Below are 27,204 nucleotides of genomic sequence, written 5' to 3'. Positions count from 1 at the left end.
CTAATTGTCCCACACTGCCTTTTCACAAGGCTTACATGAGCCTGTTCTATTGTTTAGGACTGATGGACTGCCTAGGAAGAGTTTCAGGACACTGCTCCAATTTTTTTGCATAGTCTTTCACATCATGGATCCCTCTAAAACACATACTGCATTTATGACATGTATTTTATCCCTCTGCTAATGCACAGTGAAGGAGATCACAAAGGAAATGGACATCTGTATGACAGCTACTAATCCAGTAACTTCCTGATGAGATTTGTCCAAGTATTTTTTGTGTTAATTATGATAATGGGCAAGGGTCAAATAAATGTTGAATTCCATATAACTTACAGAAACAATGCAATCGGGGCAAAAGGAAGGCATGTTTATTATTTCCTCTCAGATTCCTCTAAGATTGAGCTGCAACCATGTGATTTCCTGACACATTTAAAACTGAAGAGTGAAATGCCAGTTGTTAGGACAAAAATGTTTTACTTACATTTCTGATCAGTGCTTTGGGCTTTGAAGAGCTGCTATAAAGCTTGGCAATATAGTTAAAGCCTACTTGAGTCCCATCTAGACTGGCAAGATAAACTACAGTTTATATACGCTTAGGCACCACTATATTGCAAGTCTGTGAAGAAAACACTATTTACCCAGCAGTCAGAACCTCGCTTGGGAATGTCAGCTTCTCAATCATCAGTCACAAAATACTGTATTTGCTCTGACAGTTCCTGGCTTGTTTTGTTTTGCTTTGTTTTGGGTTTGTTGGTTTGGTTTTTTTTGTTTTTTTTTTTAATTAAAATAGATTAGCTATTTTGCAATTACAGAAAAAAAGGTGATTGCAGGCAGACAAAAATGCTACAGTCATTAAATATGAGCTTCACATTTTATTCCTGAAAAAAAACTGACATCAAAAACATTGTTGAGTTTTAAACTCAACACACCATTTTTAGCTGCTAGGGAAGAAAGTCTAATCTACCACCTGAAAAACAATTCGGCATCTTTTTGATGTGTCACCACTGAACATCACTGCCATTTCTGAGACCAGAACTATTTGACAATTCCACCTACGATTCATGAAACAGCATGAGGTACAGCTCATTTTCCACAAAGGAATAAGCTCTATGTTGCTGCTAGCACTAAGAATTTGTTGCTTGTCAGTGAGCTAAACAAATATGACTGGGAAGAGATCAGGTAAGCGTGAGGGAAGATATATGCAGTAACTTGTTGTCATTCTTCTGAGTTGATCCTCCATATAATACTACTTACATTTATTCTCCAGCTATTTGGGAAGATTAATTTTTCCAACAGTAGAATTTTTTTCTAGTAATACTTATTTATCTCACTGTGAAATAGCTTTACTTAGAAATAAACAAGTGAGCATGTGTTTGGGGATAGTTCCTATTACAAAAGTGAATTTAGAACTAATGGCTAAAGCTGGCCAAATTCATTAGAAGGATTGTGTTTCCTTATGAATTTAACTATTTATCCAGTTCCAAAATGGGTAGAAACAGATATTAACAATTGTAGTGGGTTGAATTCACACAGACAGAACAGCTTTTGGAGTTGTTTGTAGAAATAGTGATGCAGGAATCAAATGTTCAAGAGTGAAAAGTAACAAAAGACAATAGGAAATGATTCAGACAGCTATTTTGCCATTTCAAGAAATAGTTGAAAATCTAATTTCCCCTCATTCCCTACTCTTGCCTATTGGTTTATTAATCATAAAGAAATTAGTTTATTTACCACCAGAGTTCTCCTATTTTTAACAAGTGCTGCCACTGGTAGAACACCAGCATCTCTTTCTATTACCTTCACATCTTCAGTGTGTAGCTTTATAGAGATTTCCCATCTCTTCGCTTATTTTCCCTTCCAGAAATCAGAGAGAGATTCCCTCTGCAGCTAAAACACAGTCAAATATTCCCGTTTCTGTATCTCTGATTCTAGGGGATAGGTGTTTTTTTTTTTGTGGGGTTTGTTTTTTTTTTGTGGGGGGGGTGTGTGTCCTAGAAAACCTTCTTCCAGAACTAGTTTTTCCTGCTTCCTTATTTTTTTTTTTTTTTTTTTTTATTAGCAGCAAGACAGTAAGATCTCAGTTGTGTGAAGCAGTAGATGGCAACATCACTTCCACTGCTGCCAGGAGAGCAGCTAGTCCCTTTCTAAGGCTGGCAGGCTGGAATTAGGCATCTCTTCCTTAACTCTTTCCTTACGAACACCATACTTGGCTACAATACAACACCTACTGAAACTACATTGAGGAGAGATATAATATGGGACAAGACAGTGATTCCAGCTCTGTGATAGGGTTAAAGTTTTGCACAGGATAGAAATCCTTTTTCCAGGAGCATTTAATAAATCTCAGGTTGTATCTTCACCCTGAACTAACAGTATATTTTTACACTACATTCTTGAAAGAGTGATCTAAAAATGAAAACACAGAACCTTTTATTCATAAACTATTTAATTTAACTATTTAAATGGTAACTTTTTCATATTTTCTTTCAAAGTGAAGGAAAACTGTCATGTTTTCGAGAAAAACTTTTTAATTCCCTTAGTTTTTATTTTTCCTTTTGTACCTCGTCAGACATTCATGAATGTCAGCTTTTTAAGTTCAAAATAGGCAGCTGTGATACTGAAGTTCTTCTACAGAAGCTTCTTATCAAAGCCATCTCATTCAAATAGAGGGGAAACTCAAAAGCAACAGGATACGAGCCTGGTTAGCTACTTATGTCAGGGATTTTATCGGCATTTGACTGATGAATTTTTTTTAGCAAGCTAACCACAACCCTAGCATTTACACTTGTTCCTGCTTTCTTGAATGCTTTCATATTCCTTTTGGCCATATCTCTTTATGTTTCAGGGTTAAGAGCTACTACATAAATTGATCTTTAACATAGTGCAGCTCTTCTGTGAAAGGTCATGGAAGGAGTTTGTTTTATTAATCACATCATTTTAGGAGGAAGATGATAAACTGGATAGATAGAATGATATGACAATGAAAGGAATAAATTCTGACATGCAAAGAGATGAGATAGTAGTAAGAAAGAGCATAAATGATGTTTATGCAGGAGATTATGGTCAGTCTCACATCCAAAATCAACAGAAACAAGCAAATAATCATAATGTAAAACAGTCAGCAGCTCTTTCAATGGTGGAGCACTTCTAATTTTAGAGATGCTAGTATGGCTACTAGACTTTGCCCGAAACTCCAGCTCAGATACTAAATTCTAATTCTAAAGGGGAAGTGGGTATCTTTACTTCTATGTCTCAAGCGTCCTATTTGGAATTCAGTAAGTAGAAGTAGCTTTTAGTTTATTAATGAAAAAGTTTGCAATAGTATTTACAAAATGTAATTTGAGAAGAAAAGTTCCAAAACCAGCCTTGCCTGAAACATAGCTTAAAATACAGGGAAATGTCAAATGTGAATTTGAAATTGTGCTGATAGGTTAAAAGCAATATAGTTTAGAGTCCCTGAAAGCTGTATCTTGCCCCTGAAATGTGTGCTGGATTATCCTTGCAGTCTCATGACTTCAAACTGTTAGAATGGAAACCAGAGACAGCCATCAAAGAAAGCCTTGAACTGTTATTTTGGACCTAGCGCAGATTGACTAAGGACTGGGGAAAAAATAAGAAGGGTTTAACGGAGCCTTCCATTTTGCCTGCATAATCATAACTTCTGGGATGGTTAAAGACCTAATACAGAATGGCAATTTCTTGAAATAACATTATATTTTAAATTCTTTTCTATTTCTTTTTAATGAAAGCCATAGATAAAGCACCGTTATACACACACACATATATATGTGTGTATATATATATATACACACACACACTACTCTGGGTTTTTTTTTTGATTTACAATGTAAATGATAAGTCTCTCCAACAAGATCTTATAACAGTCTTCCAGTACCTAAAGAAAGCCTATATGAAAGATGGAAAGGCCATGTAGTGACAGCACAAGGGAACTGCTTTAAACTGAAAGAGGGTAGATTTAGATTAAGTATTAGAAAGAAAATTCTTTACTATGAGGGTGGTGAGGAACTTGGAACAAGCTGCCCAGAGAAGCTGAGGTTGCCGCATCCCCAGCAGTGTTAAAGGCCAGGCTGGACAGGGCTTTGAGCAACCTGGTCTAGTAGAAGATGTCCCTTTCCATGGCAGTAGGGCTGGAACTAAATGAGCTTTAAGGTCCCTTCCAACCCAAACCATTCTATGATTCTATGATTTTAATTCAGAAACTGTACATATATCAAAACTATTGCTTTGAAAAGACACTGCTAGTACTGGCAAGAACAGTACGCACTTCAGAAGGGAGTACTGCCTAATACAACTATTTTAGAAATCAAAGACGAGGAAATACAAAGAAGACGTACCTTCTTGATGGTTTCCAACATTGATCGTCCTCCTTGCCAGGGTTTAGAATTCTTCCTGATGCAGGTGAGGCTGGCCATGCTGTGCCACTTCCTGTCTTCCAGCTTCTTATGAAAAGCATTCGCCAACAGGAGGACGGTGTCGTATATATACAGGTTTGAAATCTGCAAAGATATTAGAATGGGAGAATTAGCATTATTATTTTTGGTCTCCTGTCAGCAGCCAGAATTTGTCATTTATTTTGCCTTGCCCATAACATCCTGGTAATTAAATGACTTATTTGATATTAAGAAGAAATTATAAGAGTCAATAAGCCATATCTTCAGCTCCTTTAGGAACTGCAGCTAAAGGCTGTCACACTACAAGTGATCTGAAGGAACAACTACATACATATGAAATACAGGCAGCCCAATCACTGGCACAGCTCCATTTGCAGGATTTAAAGCCCTACTCATGAAAGTAAACAGACTTTCTTTTATTTTTAATCAGTTACCTGCAACTTTCAATTTTCAGCCACTAGATATTTGGACAGCATCAATTTTCTTCAAGATTGTTTTATTCATTTGAAAAACAGAAACTAAAAATTTAAAATAAATCATTTCATCATGCTTTTTTTTTCCCCCGGTTTTTAAAATAAGTTCTGATTGAGACAATTTCTGAAATGAAATATGACCCGATGAAATCTTTCTCAGTGTGCAGTTGCATGTTGATTCTGCAATTTCTAGTGATTCCTGTCAGAGTATTTGGCAATGGCTGTTGATTCCTTGCAGGACAAAACTCTTACTGAGTAAATGTGTACACGTTTCACAGTGAGCATAGTTAAACACATACTGTGCGAGGAAGTTCCAGTCTGACCTTAAAGAGATAACAGTTGCACTCAAGAAAAGAAGCTATTTGTGTACCCACTTACCCATGTATGATTTCTATACATGTGCTTTTAAAAACACATAGTACAAAGTCAGATGTGAAAGATACATTTTAATGTAAAAGAACAGAAGCTTAGAATTCATGAACACTTCTGAAACAAGTAGTTTACAGTACAGCTGTATTTAGTCATTTCTGTCCTCAAATGGCAGGAACATTTCAGTCACTATCATAAGGAGAAACCTCAGCTCTCCTGAACAGAGAGGTTCTTGGGAAGAGAAATGATATTCGGAAATGCAAGGACCTTTGGGAATATTATTTTTAGATAACCTATTGGTCATTTGAAGCCATGGAGCCTGAAGTTATTGAGGGAAACTCAGATTACTCAGCTTCACTATGAAAGAGACTGTAGAATATTCCTAGTGCCTGAAAATCAATTAGCCAGCAGCAATTTGCAGACTGAGGCAAGGTTGCTGGGTTTTTGACTCCATCAGTCACAGACAAGACAACAGACATTTCCAAGATTGTGGAATATGCTGACTGCTCCATGTAAAGGTTTCTCCATACAGATGGTCTGCTCAAAACCTTAAAAGAAGGAAGCTGTCAAAAGGAAAGTACACCAGCATTGTGGAAAATACCCCTATTCTGCCTCTCAAAAATATCCAAAGACTGGGGAAGTCCTGCAGCTACTGGGAGGGGAAGCAAGCACAATAATGCAGAAGATCTGAGACACTGATTTGCAAATCCACCCATCACCTTAAAATAAAGGAGGAGAAAAGAAAAAGGGGGGGGGGGGGAAGAAAAAAAAGAAGCCTTTCTTTCTGCCTAATTTCTTGTTTCCATATATTTTGTATGTTTTTATTTTCTTATGTAAATTCCATCTTTATACTGTCTTTGCCTGTGTCATCCTCAATCTGATCTGTACAGTTCTTAGGAAGGTTTTGTGACAGACTCCTTCCCTGCCTTGCATTCAGGAAAGATGTTGTCTTACTCCTTACCTTGCTAGAATTTCCTGGGACATTTTTAATTCCACACTTTATTGAAGAAGATCTAATAGTCTGCTGATATCCCTCCTGGTAAAATCCCTGGATCATCCATTGCCTTTACAACTTCATTGGCAGTACCATAAATGCACAGAAATTTTGATTTCTACTTCCCTTTTCCTTTAAAAGGCAACGATCCTTTATCCCCTCTTTCTCAAACATGCTTCTTTATTCTTACTCAAGGCTCTCCCATGACTCCAATGGCTGTGAATATTTCCATTTCAGTATTCACTGAGGAACTAATTTACATTCTGCAGATGCACAGGCTAGGCACCTCTGTGCATGACAGGATTAAAAGCATGCATTGAGGATCAGGGTTCAGATTAATCAAGCATTTTGAAAATAACTTGGATTATTTTTCTGTGTATTGTAAACCTACAAAGAACTCAAAGCGTTTCAGCTAAAACTGTATATCCCCAAAGAAGTCAGCAGCACAGGGACATTCAGAGGAGACTGAAAAAATTATTACTATGCTGTGAGCCAACTTTATTTTACATAAGCCTTTGCCAAAGGAAAAAAATGAAACCAAAACAAGATTAAAAAAAAAAACAACCACAAAACAAACAACAACAACAAAAAAATCCCAAACAAAATAACCCAAACAAACCACCTCTAGAGAGCAGAGACAATAAGGTCACTAATGAGACTAAATTGGTAGATGATGGGCTACAGATGCCAAGGCATCATTTCTCAACAAAATGACAGTTCTTTCAAGGTAGCTTCCATAACCTGATATCATGGGAATAGAAGATTATTGTCACAGTTCATGAGGAAGGATGCATTCACTAGTCTTAGAGTAATATAGCTGGGTCTTCATTAAGTATTAACAGGGCTCAGGAGTACAGAGTTCAGCAATTATTAAGCATCGTTATTCCTTCACTAACAGTTCATCTTAACATTTACAGCAATCAGTCACTGATAATGCAATGATAAAAACATTAAAATTAATTTCTACTACTCAAAATCACCCTTCCCTATCACTACCAGAAGTACGCTTCATTAGTAGCTGTCCTGATGCACAGAGTGGGGCTGTAATTTCAAATCATTTTACACTTTTATTCATGTTCCAAGTAAATTTACTGGGACGTTTAATACATTGCCTGGTATTGATTACTGGTCCTTTATTTGATCTTAAACTAATGGCTGGACACTTCCATTAGCAAGCAGTATATAACTGCATAACCTCCTGTGGGTGTAATTAAACATTCGGATGTGATTTTTTTTTTTTTGTTCCAAAGTGTAGAAGAAAGGTATTTAGCAATCAGAGTAAGTATGAGTCATTAATCTGGACTAATGGCATTTACTTTATGTATGCCTAGACCATTGCACTTAGTTTTTAAACAAAAGAGTTATGGTACTAAATACTTACGTGAATTCAGGTTTTAACTTCCTGCCTCCAAAATGATACAAATTTATAGAAATTGTTGTTTCAACTAGGACAGTCCCAGAGACACAAGGAGAGTTCTTCACCAAAATGTTTTTCAGTGTTTTAATAAAGATGCTGAAAATATTAATTATTCACATGGACTTCGGGGGCAGTAAAAATAAAAATCAAGAAATTCACCCTTAGAATTTCCAGAGAATATATCTGATTAGTTACACTTCGATGGCACAAAAAAAAAGCATTGGAAATTTCAATTTATAAACTGTTTCAAATCCCCACTGGAATGGAAGTTAATTTATAATATTGTTGGGGAGAACAAAGAAGCAGCAAACAAACCCCACAGCTACTCAAAGGCCTGTGCATCACATGAACACACAAGGGAAACTGTGTCAGAGTTTTTCTTCCTTTCATTTTTTAGTGTTGTGTCCCTCAGCCACTAATGAAGTGCAGCCATCTCAGGGAAAATATGAAAAAAGCAACTCAGCTGTGTAGAACACTTAAACCAGTCAAGCTTCCATCATTCCTTTGAACCAGAATGTTGTGAAAGCTTTCAACAGAATTATTATAGCTCTCCAAGCTATAGGTTGATAAAGAGGCATAGGTTAAGGTATAAGGTCCAAGCTAACATATTAAATGGATTTTGCCAATTTGTAGAGAATAAACTTTGGTTTCTAGAACCTTTTTTTCCCTAGAGTCAGTTCACTACTGAACTGAAAATGAAAGTGAAGAGAAAAATACATTGAATATGAAGCCTCCTATTGATACATGATTCTTATTTTCTGCCTTGCTGTAGTTAGTAGGACCATGCACCGTAACAGAATGGTAGAACCTAAAGAATTTCACATTTCTTAAATAACTTCTAGAAATATCCTGTGCATCTATTGACCTTACATAGAATCACAGAATCATAGAATCGTTAGGGTTGGAAAGGACCTTAAGATCATCTAGTTCCAACCCCCTGCCGTGGGCAGGGACACCCTACACTAAATCATATCACCCAAGGCCTCGTCCAACCTGGCCTTGAACACTGCAAGGGATGGAGCATTCACAACCTCCCTGGGCAACCTATTCCAGTGCCTCACCACCCTAGCAGGGAAGAATTTCCTTCTTATATCCAACCTAAACTTCCCCTGTTTAAGTTTTAACCCGTTACCCCTTGTCCTGTCACTACAGTCCCTAATGAAGAGTCCCTCTCCAGCATCCCTATAGGCCCCCTTCAGATACTGGAAGGCTGCTATGAGGTCTCCACACAGCCTTCTCTTCTCCAAGCTGAACAGCCTCAACTTCCTCAGCCTGTCTTCATACGGGAGGTGTTCCAGTCCCCTGATCATCCTCGTGGCCCTTTATTTTAAGAACTCTAATGGGAACACCATGCAGTATGCTACAGCCAGCTATTCATGTCATCAATAGCTGTTTACTGGATGCTTTGTGAAAAATTATGAGACAAAAGCTCTTACAGCTAACCTGAAACAGAGCAAGACCAGTCACACTTCTCTTTTTCCTCTCACGTGTATTTATTTTAAGCAAAGACAATCTTTAATACCTCCCTATTTTTCTCCCAGTGTTTTCCTTCACTCATTAATTTTAGCATCACAAGATGACTGCTCTTTTGCTGCTAAGTCAGATACGCTCCTCCTGCACAGCTGCCAATGCAGCCATCTTTTCACAACTTCATAAATGACTATGCAAAAAAAACCCAAAAGTAGAATCAGTATTTTAAGCCAATTTCAGATTCCCGATTTGCCATAGCTTTGTCATGACGAAGACTAACCAGATACATGAGAGAGAGAGAGGAGCTGCTCCTGGAAAACTGTGTGAAGCCAGGAGGACAGTGACCATGATCTTGTTGCTAATTTCATGTGGTAGGAAGGCTGTTAGAGTTTAATTGTGATTTGTAACTAACAAATAAAAAAAAACCTGAAAATAAGGCCTCTTTTGGAACATAGGCATAGATCTAAGCGCATAAACCAAGACACTTGCAGAGATGATGTAGGTGCTCCCGGGAAGGGTCTCCTATTCACAACACTTTTGAGGTTTGGAGAAGACACGAGACATTGGCCATGGAAATGAAATTCTCCTCAGAGAGATGGCAAAAAAGTAAAATTTAACAGGACAACGAAACAACTATCCTACTGCCTGGAGATTAGGTGGCTTTTGGGAACTTTTTTCTCAATTGTTGTGGAGTAGGGGACTTGTTATAGGCAATCAGTCTCACTCACCCACTGCCCAAGTATTTTCTTGCCATGCCGTGAGCCATTAAACTATATGTCAGAAAGACCATAAAAATAAACATTGAATTACACTAAGCCCCTGAGGGAAAACCTTGATCTGATCTAGAAAGACAATTCCTGGGTGGGAATAGACAGGTACATGAACTACCTCCATGCTTTGGGAGAAAGGGTCCTTCGGATCACACAGTGATGAAGATATTCTGTGGTTCCCACGGAAACAGCGCTGACTTATGTTTTGGGGGACTGGAAATGTTTGTCGAATAATTGTTAACCTTCCAATTGACCTTCTCACAAGCTCCTGCACATCTACGTCATTTATTTCCTGGAAGATAAGGCAAGAGAGAGAATATACATAAAAGTTAAAATCAGAAATATTACCAGCAGAGTATAAACAAAAAAAATAACTGATAGGACTGAGAGGCATGTGATTGCTACGCAGATATTGTCCAGCTTTGCCATAACCTCAAAAGGAACATATGCATGCTCATTAAAACAATTGACTTAACACCCTTACAACAGTCGCCAAGTTTAAAATGTACTGTGCCCAAACTTTACCAAATCTCTGTAGACATAACTGGGCTTAGTTGTTTCATTTTGGGTTTTCTCTCCCTCTCCTTTTACCTTTGATCTTTTAAGTAAAAGTGTTTCACAGCACCCTTGGCAGTGTAAATCAGTAGGAAGTCATGATGTATTTCTAAGTGTAGCATTACTTAGGACCTGTGAAGGTACAGACAATTATTCAGGCCTTAATTGTTCATTTCCTGGAAAACAAGTATCAACAATCTATGAACAATGTGCAAGTTAGCAAACATGATTTACCAAAAGGGTAAAGAAAATGCATCAGATAATTCTATGTGTGTACATGCTTGTTTATAGCATGACCCAATTTAAACCCAACTTTTTACTCCATGGAGCACCTATGAAGGCTTACAGCTGAACACTCATCTCTATGGACATACCTTAAAGAAAAAACAAAACCCTAATTAAATACACCAATATGTGAAATATTAACCTTAAAATATTAACTTTAAGGCAGGTTAGGGAAAGCAAAAAAACCAGTTTTAACGCAGTATAAATTCTTGTAGTTTGGGAACATGGTCCTTTACACCATTGAATGATGAGGCCCTCGGGGAACACAGAGTGAGAAGAGTGTGGTGTCACAAGCTACAGCAACTGACTCTAATCTTCACATAAGAATTTGAACTTTAGTTAAACAGCATTTTTCTGGTGACTCAAATAGGGTCAACTAGTAGCTTTCAAGGCAATTATGTGTATTTTTCTGTAAAGCAAGAGAAATAATCTACAAAATTGCTCAATCTTTTTAACTAGAATTTTTCATCATGCTGAACTGCTTGCCCATAATCTGTCTTAACTACAGAGGCTGATGCCCTGAACTTTTTAGATGCTTAAATTTCTGGATACCCTCCGCCCCCTTGTCTCTCCAAGTAAGGGAGGTGCTCAAGGAGCCTTGCATTTAACATACCCTTGTTTACAGCCACAGTTTATTGAGCATTTCTGATTCTCATTTGTGTATTTATAGCTTTTCATTTTTTAAAGGATACATCACGTTTGCACTGTTATACCTGTAACTAAATGCCATTAGCTGTTATGACTGTATCTAAATGCCTCTAGCCTCCTGATCTATGCCCATAATCAAGTCCTTAGGAGACACCAGGAGATAGACTTGAACTCAAATTATGGAATTTTTCTTGTGAAAAGGAAGCTAAGCTTTTCAAAAAAGCAGCTCCTGAAATGTTAAGGCAACTATCTTGGTAATTTTGGCTTCAGTTAACATTCTTTAAATTAATTATTTTGAAGCAACTTCTTTGGACATACTGGTATTGAAATTAAATCTTGGTGATCCCATTAAAGTTTGGAAGAAAAATACATGAGATGAAAATTTTAGCTTCTCCTCTCCTGACTACAAGTATTTTATTCTTCTTCACAGATTGTCATAGTTTCTGAATTAATCTGTTGTTAATGTCATTTATGAAATATAGATTTTTCTACAAACAAAAAAACCACATGGCAACAGCTGTGTCCAGTGTAATATCTTGCATTTCTGGTCAATTAATTCTTAATGTACCACAGATAATGGTTTAATCTCAGCTTAAAAAGCCGTCTTTTCATTTACTCTGTATCATTTCACTAACTGCAAGGTAAAAAAAACAAACCAAACAAAAAAAAAATGCTGTTTTAGCAAAATGCATGTAATTTTCAATATAATCAGAGAGGAGAGCTCAAGAAACTTCTTGTCCTGATTTTAAATGATATCCTTTCTCAGAGGATCTAAAAAAAGTTTGGTTTCATTATACACCATGCCCAAACTGTAACAGCAAGACTATTAGACTTGTTCTAGTAATGTAAAGCCTGATACTTGCATGGCCATGTTATATTGCTAAGTAATACTTTAAAAGGGATTTTGACTTTCAGCTGCTCAAACATTTATCTTTTCTGCCTCAAAAGTGTATTTTTTTTTCTATACTCAGCATTTTTGGTAAATTTTAATTAGAGTGTTCTCATTTTAACCTTTAGGTTGCTACCTCATAGTTTTACACATCACTTGGGAGCTAATAACAGAATCAAAACACCAAAGAGATTTTTGTCTGGTTGCCAAGGAGGTATATACATCAATAGATTAATGACAGCTATTATTTTAAAATGCTGTGAATGCCACTGATCATATCATATATTCAGATTTTAGGTTAACAACAAAGCAATGCCATGCAAAGAAAAATTCAACTTGAGTAATTTGCTATATCTTTGTCATTTTTTTAATACTTGGCATTGACTGAGTGACAAGCTTTTTATATAATGACTCTCCAACATCATCTCTCATTCTTGAATTTTGGATCTGACTTAAGAAAACTATATAAAGCAACTATTGTATGAGAGGAAACAATTTTCATTTGCACTTCAAAGGAGGATACAGTATAATGATATAATAATGGCAGATGATCTGTTACACAAGAACCAAATGTAAAAATATATTACAGAGTTGGCCAAGCTGAACTGAATTGTCACCTGTATAAATTTTAGGTTAGGTTATGTGGTTTTGGTTTTGTTGTTTGTTTTTTTTTTATCAGAAGTTCAATATATAGTTTCAAAACTTTCTTTTGTTGGTCTGAACTTGGACTAAAGGGGAGGTTGTTCTATTTCAAATGGAACAAAGATGAAATTAGATGTACATTTCATCTGAGTAGGAAAATAAATAAGGAAAGAAGTGCTATTTTAAATTAATAGGTCTTTACAGATGAATTAGGAAAAGCAACTGAAGAGGATCACACCAAAATATCAGGCAGAGACTCCAATTGTAAGCAAGACTTAATATACACTGCTGTTCAGTTTTCATTCTCTCATTATTTTAAGATAAGCAGCATAGGCAGAGACCATTCACCACAGAGCAACTGCACAAGTAGACAGAGACATGGAGGGAAAGAATGTATTAAGTTTTGTAATAAGCACCAGACAAAGGCAGCAGTTGCTTATGGAGACATCTTAACTTGGGTCCAAGTATTTTTATCATATACTGGACGTGTCCTATTTTTCAGTACATGCCATGTCTTCATCACATTCTTCAAGACACTCAAGAGAGGAGAGTGTTTCTTCCTCCAAAAGCCAGCAGCAGAGAGCAAGAGGCACAGCAGGAAAGGGTGGGCACTGTACACCCTTTTGAGGATGGCTCATGGGCTGCCACTGCCCATGCTAAAGCACACTTGTGTTATGCCCTTCCTGAATTTCTCATCACTTTCCAAAGAGAAGTAGCCATGGGAAAGGCACAACTAGATGAAGTTCCAAGACAAGTGAAGGGAGATCTTGAACTTCATAATAATTTGCTCTCTACATCTCCTTTATTTTCCTTAGGTTCTGGAGAGTATGATGCAAAAAAAAAAGAAGAATAATTGATTGGACAAGGAGAAATCAATTTTTAGCTTTCACAGAGGAAAAAAATCCAGGAGTTTGGAGATAACAGGACTAAGCCAGTCTGTCCATTGGCTCTCACCTTTGAAAAAGAAAGAGCTGGCAGCTTGATTATCGATCTGCACCAGAGAGAGTGGCATTTCACACCTGACCTGCCATCACCACTGGAAAATGTAAGAGTTCAAATGAACCTATAATGCTATTATTATTCTATTATCCATATTAAAATGTAGAATTATGTGAGCTCCTAGAACTGAGTTGTGATTTTAGGACCTGATCTAGCTTCTTGGGCTTAAAAGATAATTAAGCTTTATGCTCTTCTTCATGGTGGAGCACATTGGGCTGAAACATGGTGGAACTAGATGAATTCATCAGCCAAGGACCAGCCCTCCCCTAGAAAAAAACGTGTTCATCTGAAAGCAGCCTTTGAATACAACCCTGTGTGTCTCCCAGTCATCTCTTTGCTATGATGGGCAAACTTGTTGGATCTTTTTCCATAAACTGTTCTTTAAAAAAGTTTGTTGTTTTTTTTTGTTTGCTTGGTTTGGTTTTTTTTTGTTTTGTTTTTGGTTTTTGTTTTGTTTTTTCCCTCAAAGAATGAGTTTTTCGAGACTGATATCTCTGGTAATTAGAAACCTTTTACTAACTTTTGATCTGAATTTATTCGTGGTCAAGTTGAACTCATTTGATTTTGTGCCAACCTTGTCCTCTGGACCTTGACAATGATGCATTTATTCACTCTCTCTCTGTGTTTATAAACAGAGAGCGTACCCTCTTTCAGTCTTTGTTTTCATAGGCTAATCAAGCCAACCTTTTCAGTCTCTTCTCACACAAATCAGCTTTTTTGTGCACCAGTTCCATTGTAATTTTAATACAGCTGGTCATAATTGTGCACATTATTGCAGATGAAATCCAACCAATCCTTTGTAGAGTAGCATTAATATTTTCACTTCCTGTATGGTAGCTGTAGGCAGTGCAATGTATTTTGGGCTGTCCTTGAGTAAACAATAGTAATAGAGAACTGGCGGCAGCAGATGACCCTGACTGTTTAATGAAGGAAAACACTTGAGACACATGAATTTAAAATAAAAAGGACATTCATTTCATTTAAAAAGAGCAAAAGAAAGTGCTGAAAATCATACAAATGCACCTTTTTTTAGTTCTATTAAATAAAATCTAAGCTTACTGTACACTTGTGATTTAAGAGTCATAGTACATATATAATTTTACTATCTTGGTATTTTGAGGTTATATTTACTATTGTGAAGAGGAAAAGAAACAAGCAGAAACAGACAGAGTGTTAGAAATCCATTGTAATATTTTTTAAGGCATATTTGATCATGACTACATTCAAATCTATGATTCCTGCAAATTTTAAATAAAGAATTGCACCATCTGCTTTAAGGTCCTGAAGAAACAGGAATAATTATCTTCCTCAGCTGACTGCACTGATCAGAGGAGATTTGTATTATTTGCAAAGGTCTAATACAATGTATTGTGCTTTAGAAAATTATGAATCCTTTCATTTTACAGGAACAACTCCCCTCCCCCTACACACACATTGCTATTACGATACACAGTCTTCAAGCAAATCTGCTGTGTTACATTAAATAGCAACTAATGGGACTGTAAAAATTAAGGAGCTCTTTCCAGGCATTATAGCATTTAGAGTGAGCAATTAAAATAACAGATGTTACCTCGAAAAGCCTAAGCAGATTCCTGATCACAAAACTGAAGGTGGTATTTCCTTCTTTATCACTATACTCTGTGTGTTGTATCCCCTTAGCACAGTGATGGAAAAGGAAATCAATTCAATCCTATTTTGGTATATCAATTATTTGAACCATATGTGGATTTTGCCAAACAATGCATTTTGACTGTAATAAATCATCTAAAATTTTCAAATTAGGAGGCCAGAGAAGCAGTGTTACAATTACTTAGTCACGAGTCTAATTTAGCCAAAACGGGCACACACACAGAGATAGCTAAATTGTCAAAGATTCATGTAAGCAACAAAATGGACATAGCTCTGAGGTCATCAACAGCAAATGGACAACCATATCAAATGGACTTGAATATAAAGATAGCTATGTTACGCACCACACAGTAAGGGGCCCCTAAATAACTGAATTTCCAAATCTTGCACTGATTTCGTGGGGGCGCTGTAACCTCATTACTGAACTGGTAAAATGTTGCCATAAGCAAGCAATGTTATGCAACTTTCACCATTCAGGAAATATTCAAGCTTCTGTTGTAATTCGAACATAATGATAAGGAAAAACAGGACAAAGCATGATACTTTCCATAACCTTACCTACAAATCTTATTTATTGCTAATCTCATTTCTGTGTTTGCAAAATATTGAGATTATTAACATTTTGAAACACATGTTAAAAGTAAGTTACTTAAGTGGGAATATGGATTTACGTCCAGAAGCAGATTAAGCGGAGATGGCATTAAACATGTTCACATTCTTTAAAACAGATAGCAGGAATGACTAAACGAAATACAGAGATTTTAATGACTAGAGTTTACAGCAGTTTGTCAGAATGAAGTTAATTGTGGTTTTCACCCATTTCACATGTAAGACTATAAAACTAATAAGGGACAATGTATGGTTCTCTGCATACATCATTCAGCTCTCCTAAATGATGGGACCACAGCCCAGAGGAAGAGTTTTGGAATGAAGAAGGCAATTAAGTGGTAACCACTTCGATTGTGCTGCCATTTAATCTGCTGCAATGTGCAAATAACAATGCTTAGAAAGCAGTTTCATTTTTTATTTTCCCCAACAGAGATTCCCCAGGGAATTCAAGGGTTCTGCTTTTCATAAAACAAATGAAAAATGTGAATGTCGTCAAATGTATGAACTGTGTTGGTCAATGTCTTATATAGAAAGTTACTTCATATACTGACTTGCCATATTTTAGCTGACAAGCATTCATGGAAGAACCTATTTCACAGTTTAAAAAATAGAATTTCAATTTAATTTTCTTTTTTTTTTCTTCAGAAACATTCGTACAGGATTAATGGTGCACAACAATGCGCACTTGACAGTTACCTCATTTATAATGATCCAGTGACAGTCGAAAGCAACCAAATTAGTCTCCACGACCTGAAATAGAGAACAAACCAGCTATCAGTCAGCTTGCCTTGTGAAAGCCAGGAAAAAAATTAAGTGGATGCTCTCTGCAAATGACAAAACATGAAGCACATGCTCTCTAAGACCTGTTACTCAACTGAGGCTGGAGAACCTTTAAGAAATACTGCAGAAGCATGTGTGTTATTGTTTGACTTGCTAATTAAACTTGGAAAATACATTTCCTTGCTGGCATCAAAGAAAAGAATGTGTTTCAGTTGAATGAGGAGAAAATGAAATCGTTGTTGCCTTAGCATTATGTGTTGAGAGGGAGCAACAGAGAGGAAGGCAGAAAATTAATATCAAGTAACTCTTGTTAGATTTCTGTAGTTCATGCCCCTAAGGTGTTTTCAGTGTATAGCTAGCCTCAAAGCCTGAGAATTAAAAAACCCAACCCAAATAAACCCACGCCATAAATGGTAGGATTCACAGAAATGCAAAACTGCTGGGAGGAAAGGGTTCTCTTGAAAAAGAGGGCTTTCACAGGAATGATGAATGACCACCTTCCACAGGATCCATGCACAGAGGGCCTCTAATCCTCCTCCCACACATGATCTTTCCTTTGCTGAAAATTATTTCCAGGGGTTGTCTCCACGCTGGACTTAAAATGTACTTCCTAACTCATCTTTCACTCAGCCCTATTCTTTCCCTCCTTGAATCCACTACGGTTTTGTGGCGAGTCATGTTTGATTCACCTTCACCGTGGAAACAGTAAGCAGGGAAAAATACATTTGGTCTGCTTTCATTAGCTAGGAAAGAAATCATCGACAGGAAGGAGGCCAGAAAAAGACTACAGGGAAAGCTGGACACCTTTACTTTTTTTTTTTTTTAAATGAAATTCAATTATCATTGACCTTGAAATAGTTTTAAACCCAAATTAATCCCGTTTTATTTGTATAATCACCATGTTCACCTTGATTCACAATTCAAAAGTACTGGATTCTTAAAAGTGCATTGAATCCCACCCATAAAAAAATGAAAAATTGAAAAAAGGTTTGGGACTTACAATGTTTTAAAGTAAAATAGAGGACTAGGGCTGAGTGTTATTACTTGGACCATTGCACAGCAGTCATATTTGGCTTCTAATGTTGACCAACACAAACAGCAGTTTCCAAGGGTGATTGCAATTTATATTGTGCCATGTGATCGTGGTTTAAGCCCAGACAGTAATTCAGAACCACACAGCCACTCGCTCACTCCCCCACCTGCATCCCAGAGGGATGGGGAGGAGAATTGAAAGAATGTAACTCCCACGGGCTGAGGTAAGAACAGTCCAGTAACTAAGGTATAACACAAACCACTACTGCTACCACCAGTAATAATAATGATAAGCGAAATAACAAGGGGAGAGAATACAACCGCTCACCACCTGCTGATTGATACCCAGCCCTACTAGAGCAGTGATCTACCCCTTGTGGGTAACTGCCCCCAGTTTATATACTGGGCATGACGTGCTGTAGTATGGAATACCCCTTTGGCTAGTCTGGGTCAGGTGTCCTGTCTCTGCTTCCTCCTGGCTTTGCCTCCTCCCTGTCAGAGCATAAGACTCAGAAAGTCCTTGATTGGAGTAAACATTATTTAGCAACAACTAAAAACCATTGGTGTTATCAGCACTGTTCCCAGGCTGAAAGTCAAAAACACAGCACTGCACCAGCTACTAAGAAGGATAAAAATGTCTGCTACTGCTGAACCCAGGACACATGTCCAAAGGAAAACAATTTATCTGACCACAAATCTTAAGAGCAGCAAAAGATCCCATACTAATAACCTTCTTTATTAATTGAGAGGCAATTAAAATTGGGGGTCACTGCTTATTCAGTAGAATGATAGGCAAGATTGGAAACTCTGATCTGGAGAAACTGGTGTCCATACTGTACATATAGAAAAGGGCAGAAACTGAGTAAGTTTCTGAGTAAGATCACTGAGTAAGTAATGAGAGGCATTACAAAAGGCTCAGCCAGGATGGTTAAACTGGAGCATGGCTCTTCTAATCAGATGTCTCATATCAAGCCAGTTGGAAGACAAATGCATTCAGGAACCCAGAAAGTTTAAAAATGGACTGGATAGTAACAAAGTTCTCAGGGAAGCATTTGCTGCTTATATAAAGTTCCCAAGCATAGGAAGTTTATCCCATCGACAACACAAGGGAAGCCATTTAAATTTTCCATATGATAATGAAGCAGACAATTCTGCCAGTCAATCTACATACATTTCTGCTGAAAGCAATCAGAATTAAAACACAATAAAACAAAAACAAACTTCAAAAACCCTCCCAAACCAGAACATCTGACATATTTTCTGGCTTCTTGTCAGGTTCCTAGCAGCCTAGTCCCTCCTAACTTCTGTCTCCAAGATGTCCCACTAGCAATACTTGCCCTGCCTTAACTACTTTTGCTCAAGATGAGGTCTCCTAAGATTCCTGTGGCTCCAAGGCAGCCTGCCAGAGGGATGCCCTCAGAGTCAAGGCTTCTAGTGGTGTTAGGGGAATGACAAAGATAATTATTTTCCACAAAGCGTTCCTAAGCTCTTTCCTTGTTTCAGAATGGCAGTCAACATAAACTTCAGAATGAAGGAATCGACAAAATGAAAATTCACATTTTCTGGTTTGTTTGTTTTTTTTTTTTAAATAACAGAGTAAAAGACTTCTTCTTTGTGTCTGAAGTTTCAGCTGATCACATTTAATGCACTTTATCTTCCATTAAAACTTTGGTTTCAGTTAATTTAGCTTCTTTAGAAATACTTGGTTCTGTGTATCTTCCTTGTTCAGGCTCTCAAATTGCAATCAAACAAGGCTTTTTTTAAAGGAGCAGGGTTCTAAGTGTCATTGTTTTTATTATGTACAACTCATACACTGCTTCAGCCAGACTCTGAAAAGAGCTTACTGGTCTCACAAGTCACTCTTGATTTCAAACATGTCAGGCTACCTGTGACGGATTTACTCACAACTTGCAAACAATAAAACAAAATGCATTCATTTTTTAGCTTCACTTGAAACTCCTCAGCAGAAAGATCATGTTTTATACATTAAAGTTTATGCATTCATGAATCTAGTTGATACTAAAGCCATTTTCAAAAAGCTTATATCTAATTGAGATGAACTTGTAATGCACTCAGAGACATTCAAACTAAGATATTCTAAGTTTAGATGGGCCAGGAATAGCCCCTGGTTTAAGAATTCACTTTCTCTTTCAGTCTGCCTGAAAAAAGCTGCTTTCTGGCATTTTCCTTAGTCTGTCCATCCAAAGCTTGTGTTACTATTGACAGTGGTTGCTTAAAAAGATGACAAATGATGCCCTGAGAAAGTTGCTAGGGGTTTTGCAAATTTTCACATTTTATTTTATTTGATGAAATATAGATCTATATCTAAAGCGGGACTCATCATTAGATTTAGATTTCAGGGCCATCTTTTCACCCTTAGGTAGTCTGGTCTTACTTGATGAAATCCTAGCCCCACTGATAGCACTCTTAAAAAAGCTGTCCATTTCAACAGGATCATGGTGCTGCATCTCAGTTCCCTCACTTCTGAACATCTCTTCTCCCTGTATGGCCTACATTGTCCATTGTAAGTGACACTGAAGTTAGGCAGTGCACACTCTATGTCTGCATTAATTGCTTATACTATTATTATCATCATTAATAGGCTCATGATGTTTTCCAATTGTACTTTCTATGGTTTTCAGGGCAAAAGAATGCACAGACATCTACACTGTTTTACAGGAAATGATTACAATGCTATGTAAACCTTCACTTTTGATGCTTGCAAAGGAAAAGGTCATTCAATCCTGAAGTTTTCTTCAAACACTAACAGTAATCATATGCATAATCTTACAGTCAGAAGATACTCTTGATCAGCAGTTATTAAGCATGAGTTTACAAGTTTGAGAATATATCAGTCCAAATACATAAACATATAAAAATACCTAAAGCCAGCAGCGACACAGCCTAGATCCAATTATTCGTCAGTAAAGCAGTCATTACTTAGACATAGTAAGCCTTTACAGTCATGACACAATGCTCCCCAATGCCCTTGTCTGCCTACTGAATCTGCTGTTTTGTTTACTTAAAAAAGCCACTGCATATTCACTTGGAAGGGATGACAGCAAACAAGATGATTAAAGTAAAGAAAAAAAAAAACAAAACCAACCACAAAAGAACACTGCTGGTTCTGCCTAAAATGGATCATAACCTAAAAATGAATGTAACACAGCTACAATAAAAATATATAATACAGTTGTGTAGAAAGTTTCTATGACTAATATGATCAGAAAGTTAAAACACGTATTAGTTATGTGAGTGACAATCTTTTTCTAGTTGAAATTCACATCTACAGGCATATCAAGTGAGCTGGCATGAACTTCTGATCTGTGCCAGGGAATAATGAATGTACAAAATAATGCTTGCAAAGGCATAAGGGTAGTAATGAAAAGAATCTGATAGCCTGTACATTAGAAGCAGTAAAGCAATTTGATGGGGGTGTGTAGGAAGTAGGGGCTTCAAGACCCAAAGCACGTGAATACAAAGCAAGTTTCAGATTCATCTACTGGTTCTGCTGGCCCTGCAACAGGAAGCAGCTCTGTGTGCTCCTGAAAGGCAAGGGACAGATTGGAAATTTTCATATAAGATAGAAGGCAGGTAAACGTATTGCTTATACAGCTCATCTCTTAAGCTAAAACTGAGAAAAATGAGTGTGCATTCAAACACCAAAATCCTTGAGATATTAAATTGAGGGTAGTTGACCCTTTCCAAAACAAAGAAAACCATTCACATACTTGACAAATCCTCTTCACACTTCCTCTAGGGGAAATCGTACAAGAATTCAGCTGTGGGTTACTAAACACACAAAGCTATATTCAATGCAGAAAGCTCTCTAAAGCTAAACGTAACTGCTCTCCCTCAGGTATTCTCTTACAGCCATCTTTGGAAATAAGACACTGAAACATTTTTTGAGCAAGCCAAAATGTCTGTTTTTGTGCTTCCAAATATATTTTGCTTTCTTAATTGTGATGAATCACACTAGAACTAGCTAAAAGAAGCAAAAACTTATGAATTCCGTATCAACTGTTGTGCAGTTCAGGCTGTTTTTTTTTTTTCTGAAACAGTAAATATTTGAAACAATACTAAAAATATACATTTATGCTCTTGAGATGGCATTTCTGCTGTGCCATTGATTACCTTCACTGTGCAGGAATATACATAACCAGATGAATGCCATTGTGAACGGGGGAGCTTGCATCTTGCAGTTTAATGCCCGTAGCAACGCAAACATTCCTGTCTTACACAACTAAATTGGTGTCAAAGAATAAGCAGAGGACAGCCAATATAGCTAACAACTTCAGAGAACAACTTTTTTTCTGAATTCAGCATTTTCTCATCTCTAGGCTGTTAGCATTTAGTTGTTTTTAATGTGATATCATGTAATTCTCCAGTACTAAGAATCAAAGCAGCAAGTTAGCAGGCCAGTTCTCAAATAGACTTCATAAAACTGCGGAAAGACTGAAAAAGAAATTCACTCTCTATCCACTCAACCACTGCTCAGACAGAGTTCACATCGGAGTATTTGAAAACATTGTGTCATTAGTTGCATAAGTCTTGCAGCAAATGATTCAGCCCGTTGAGTACGCAGTGCCATTCATACGCCATCATAGAAATCCACAGCAACAGATATAAAAGACCATTCTTAACATCTTTGTAACTTCAGAAATGTGTTCATGTCAAACTCCAGCAGTTCTCCTAACACCCTAAAAGTAAATGAAACTTCTGCTTCATGAGGAAGGTGTTCCGCTTAGTCAAACACAGATGCTATTGAACTGATGAGCAAGAACATGGATGAAGCAGAAAATAATTCTCTTTTTTTAAAGAATTCAACTACACACCAAAGGAGATTTTGCAGAGAGCAAAAAAAATGCTGTCAAGGAGACAAGTGATGAGCAAGGACAAACCATCTGTCACTGGCAGTAACTCCAGAACTTCTGAATCTTTGGAAGAGCCTGGCAATTTATCACAACTATTTCAACATTCTACATTTTAACCTTTGAATGGGATAAATGCAAGACAAACAAATAAACCAACAGTAGTGCCAGAATGCAAGCTTTTCATCTGTGCAATAATAAGCAGGCAAGAAAAACAGTTTCCCAACCAAAAGGGCATATAAATTAATGGAAAATGATATAAAAGGTTCTCTACATGCCTTCTTTCTCATACATATGGACCCACAGGTGTGGGCCAACCTACAAGACAGAGATCAGAACCCTTACAAAGGAAACTTCTGCATTTGCAAAATTAATCTCCACACATGTGCAACAAGTCAGACAAGTCTTGCAAACATCTAATGAGCAGTAATGTCGCATGCATAAAAAGATCCACACAAAATTTGGCCATCTCAAGTGTCTGCTACATAGGGGAGAGCTCCTGGGTTCCAGTTTTACGTTTGCTACAGCTGGGACTGCTTTACAACAAGCCACCCAGCTGCCATGGCTGGCCTTCCTGTGGTAGTGACTATGAACCTCTTTCTGCTGGACCATCACCATTTGATGGGGTCTTCTTCCCACAAAAGCCAACAGATGGCATTGTATAATCCTTTGCTTTGGAAATGGCTAGTATTGACATAATTTAGAAAGTGATTCAGAAAGTTAGCTTTACCCAGAGTTCAGCTGGGACACAAACTCCATGCTAACCTCTTTCAAACATCCTCTGTCTACAATATGCCCCATTTATGTGGTCTTCTAATCTGAACTCCGCTCTTCCAGCTGGAAGACTGGTAAATTGCTTTGTTCCAATAGCACTAGATTTGTTGATGATGTCTTTTCCCAGACCAACCTCTTGGAGTCACCACTGCTGTTTTATAGCTGAATATATAACTCAACCTAATTTTCTCTCCCAGGGACAAAGAAATTTGCTGATCACTAAGATATGATAAAACCCAGGCTTCCTGTACATATATGTGAGACAGAACCCCTTCCCCTCGCAAACAAAACAAAACAAATGCCAACCATCAAACTATAAAACAAACAGAAGTCAGATGCCATTTCTTAACATTTTCTTTAACTGAAGAGATGCGATTTGACTAGTTTGGGTACCTAGAGCAGTCTTGTGTCGTACTGACAGCTTCTCAAGCAAAGCAAAATATGAAAAGTTAGACTATTAAATAGCTATTGTATGGGTAGTAGTAAGAATGTTAGGGGATAAACTGAAGGCTACCTTAACTAACTTTAAGTTTGGAAAGGTAAATTCTTGAGTATGTTGCACTGGGCTAAATGCTATTTTGTATGTCATACTGAGCTAAACAAGCACTGCAGGACCCGTGCATGGAAATCCTGAGCTTGTCTCCAAGTTTTTAATTGTGTGTGTCTACTTCTGCCCATGCCCGCCTCTCTTTCTTCCTCCCCTTCCCCCTTGTTTTTTATTTCTAGCTGCTAGTTCACTAAATCACCACCATTTTATCAGGATATCTACACCATTTCTTCCTGCTGGTGCCACAGCAAGACCTCTTCTGTGTCTCTGCTCTTAGCCTTTGAGCTTCTCAGTAGGGAAATCAGTTGCTGATTTATAAAGCTCATTCTTGCACACCAGAAACTAAAGCTCATAAAAATCTCTCTTCACTGAAGGCAATATTTTTTGAATCTAATTTTAATCTCTATCCATTTTGACTCTTGAGAGGGAAAAAGACCATGCATGGCAGTACCTATTTTTATTCTTATGGAGAATTGTCTCTTTCTGTCATTCCTTTCCCTCAAGTTCCTTCTAAACAAAAAGCTGAATACATTGGGTGAAACCTGACAGAAAAATCCCTAGGCCACTAGTCATCTAGTTACCAACAATAAAGGCACGCTTCTATAGCACTTGGGGGGAAAGATGTTTTCTAGGTTCCTCCTAAGGACACGTGAGATGACTGACATGGCTTCATTTGCTTGTCTCATAGAGAGCATTTTTTGAAAAAGAAATAGTTGAAGTACTTGATCAGTTTTCCCTTTTTTTCAGATTTATTTCAAAAGGTGATACTTTTAAACAAAAGAATTCTGTTATTCCCCTAAATAATTAGTTTTATATTGAGTTGGCTTGCCATTCTAATTATATCTGAAACAAGTAAAGCTCCAGGGAAGACTTCATCTCCCTTGCCCTAAGACTGTAAGAGATTGAGGCAGTTCAAGTAAAGAAATCAGCCCCATGCTAAAGAAAACAAGTAAACGGTTAAATGTTAAATAAAAGTGAATAAACACAGCATTAATACTTCAGTGAGTATGACCATAGGCTTGTACTGAGGATAAAACACCCAAAAATGTTCTGTCTGGTAGAAATGTCCCTTTTGAATTTTTCATTTCCTTCATTATTGAGAAAAGCTAATGTATTTATTTTATAGGAACCTGAAGCCATACATCTTCCTCTGAGGTCAGCCTGTAGACTATAGGTTTAAAACAATAATAATAATGTTAAAACAGTACCAATAAATAATTTAAGTATCTTTCATTTTAAAGATTATTCTGCTCTTAGAGTCACTTTTCTGCTATTTCCAAATTTATTTCTTGATTTATAAGCCAATTATCTTTTAGAAAGTATTTCTAATATCCATTCTGAAAAAATAAAAAGACCCAAACCAAAACCCCACCACAGATCTGCTCTGAAACTACTTGGCTTCACCTCAGGACCATGAGCATATTATACTGCTGCACTGGAAGAGAGTTGCTAGGAAACAAAAGAATACTATTCTCAATGAAAATAATGTGCTATAACATGATGTACCATAACATATAATGTAACTATAACATATATATATATATATATGTCCTCATGGGGGACTTCAACCACCTTGATATCTATTGGAGGGACAGTACGGCCCAGCACAAGCAATCCAGGATGTTCCTCAATTGTGTGGAAGATAATTTCCCTCTGCAAGTAATAGAGAAGCCAACAAGGAGAGGTGCCGTGCTTGACCTCGGGCTCACCAACAGGGAAGGGCTGGCTGGAAATGTGATGCTCCGGGGCAGCCTTGGATGTAGCAATCATGAGATGGTTGAGCTCAAGATCCTCAGGCCAGTGAGAGGAGCGTGCAGCAAGCTCACTGCACTGGACTTCAAGAGAGCAGACTTTGCCCTCTTCAGGAGCCTGCTTAGTAAGGTTCCATGGGATACAGCCCTAGAGGGCAGGGGTGCCCAAAACTGTTTGTTGATATTCAAGGATCACCTGCAACAAGCTCAGGAGTGATGCATCACAACTAGAAGGAAGTGCAGCAGGAAGGCCAGGAGACCTCCTTGGATGGATAAGGAGCTCCTGAGGAAAATTCAAATGAAAAAAGAGGCTTATAATAAGTGGAAGCAAGGACAGGCGGCCTGGGAAGAAATCAGGGATGTTGTCCAGGAAGGTAGGGACCAGGTTAGGAAAGCTAAGGCCCAGTTAGAATTAAACTTGGCTAGGGATGTTAAGGATAACAGGAAGGGATTCTATAGGTACATTGCAAATAAAAGACAGACTAGAGGTAACGTGGGCCCCCTCAGGAAGCTCTCAGGAGAACTGGCTACACAGGATTTGGAGAAGGCTGAGGTTCTGAATGACTTCTTTGCCTCAGTCTTCACTGGCAAAGGCTCTGACCAAACCACCCAAGTCTTGGAAGGCAGATGCAGGGACTGTGAGAATGAAGACCCTAGGCCCACTGCAGGAGAGGATCTGGTTAGAGACCATCTTAAGAACCTGAACATCCAAAAGTCTATGGGACCTGATGAACTCCATCTGCGGGTCCTGATGGAGCTGGCAAATGAAGTTGCTAAGCCACTGTCCATCATACTTGAAAAATCATGGCAGTCAGGTGAAGTTCCCAATGACTGGAAAAAGGGAAATATAACCCCCATTTTCAAGAAGGGGAAAATGGATGACCTGGGGAATTACAGACCAGTGAGTCTCACCTCTGTGCCTGGCAAAATCTTGGAGCGGATTCTCCTGGAAGGCATGCTAAGGCACATGAAAAACAACAAGGTGCTTGGTGACAGCCAGCAGGGCTTCACTAAAGGGAAATCCTGCCTGACCAATTTGGTGGCCTTCTATGATGGGGCTACAGAACTGATGGACAGGGGTAGAGCAGTTGATGTCATCTACCTGGACTTGTGTAAAGCGTTCGACACTGTCCCACACGACATCCTTGTCTCTAAATTGGAGAGACATCAATTTGATGGATGGACCACTCGGTGGATAAAGAACTGGCTGGATGGCCACACACAAAGAGTTGTGGTCAATGGCTCAATGTCCGGCTGGAGAACAATAACGAGTGGTGTCCCTCAGGGATTG

General features: G+C 37.8%; 1 protein-coding gene across 2 annotated transcripts in view; it reads right to left on the bottom strand.

The window, feature by feature from the left end:
- GRID2 (glutamate ionotropic receptor delta type subunit 2) overlaps positions 1-27,204 on the bottom strand; it is a 735,631-nt gene that overhangs the window by 216,994 nt on the left and 491,433 nt on the right. For both annotated transcript variants that reach the window (XM_062637614.1, XM_062637616.1), the window contains 3 exons: positions 16,855-16,908; positions 10,021-10,194; positions 4,353-4,514 (listed from right to left, as the gene is read on the bottom strand). In XM_062637614.1, coding sequence (XP_062493598.1) covers positions 4,353-4,514; positions 10,021-10,194; positions 16,855-16,908 — 390 coding nt within the window. The remainder of the gene's footprint in view (positions 1-4,352; positions 4,515-10,020; positions 10,195-16,854; positions 16,909-27,204) is intronic.

Source organism: Pezoporus occidentalis, unplaced genomic scaffold (genome assembly GCF_034315485.1).
Source record: "Pezoporus occidentalis ecotype Australia unplaced genomic scaffold, CSIRO_AGI_Poc_V1 ctg53, whole genome shotgun sequence".
In the NCBI taxonomy this organism is placed as follows: Eukaryota; Metazoa; Chordata; class Aves; order Psittaciformes; family Psittacidae; genus Pezoporus; species Pezoporus occidentalis.
Note: the sequence above shows the minus strand (reverse complement) of the source record. Positions and strands in the feature narration are given on the sequence as shown.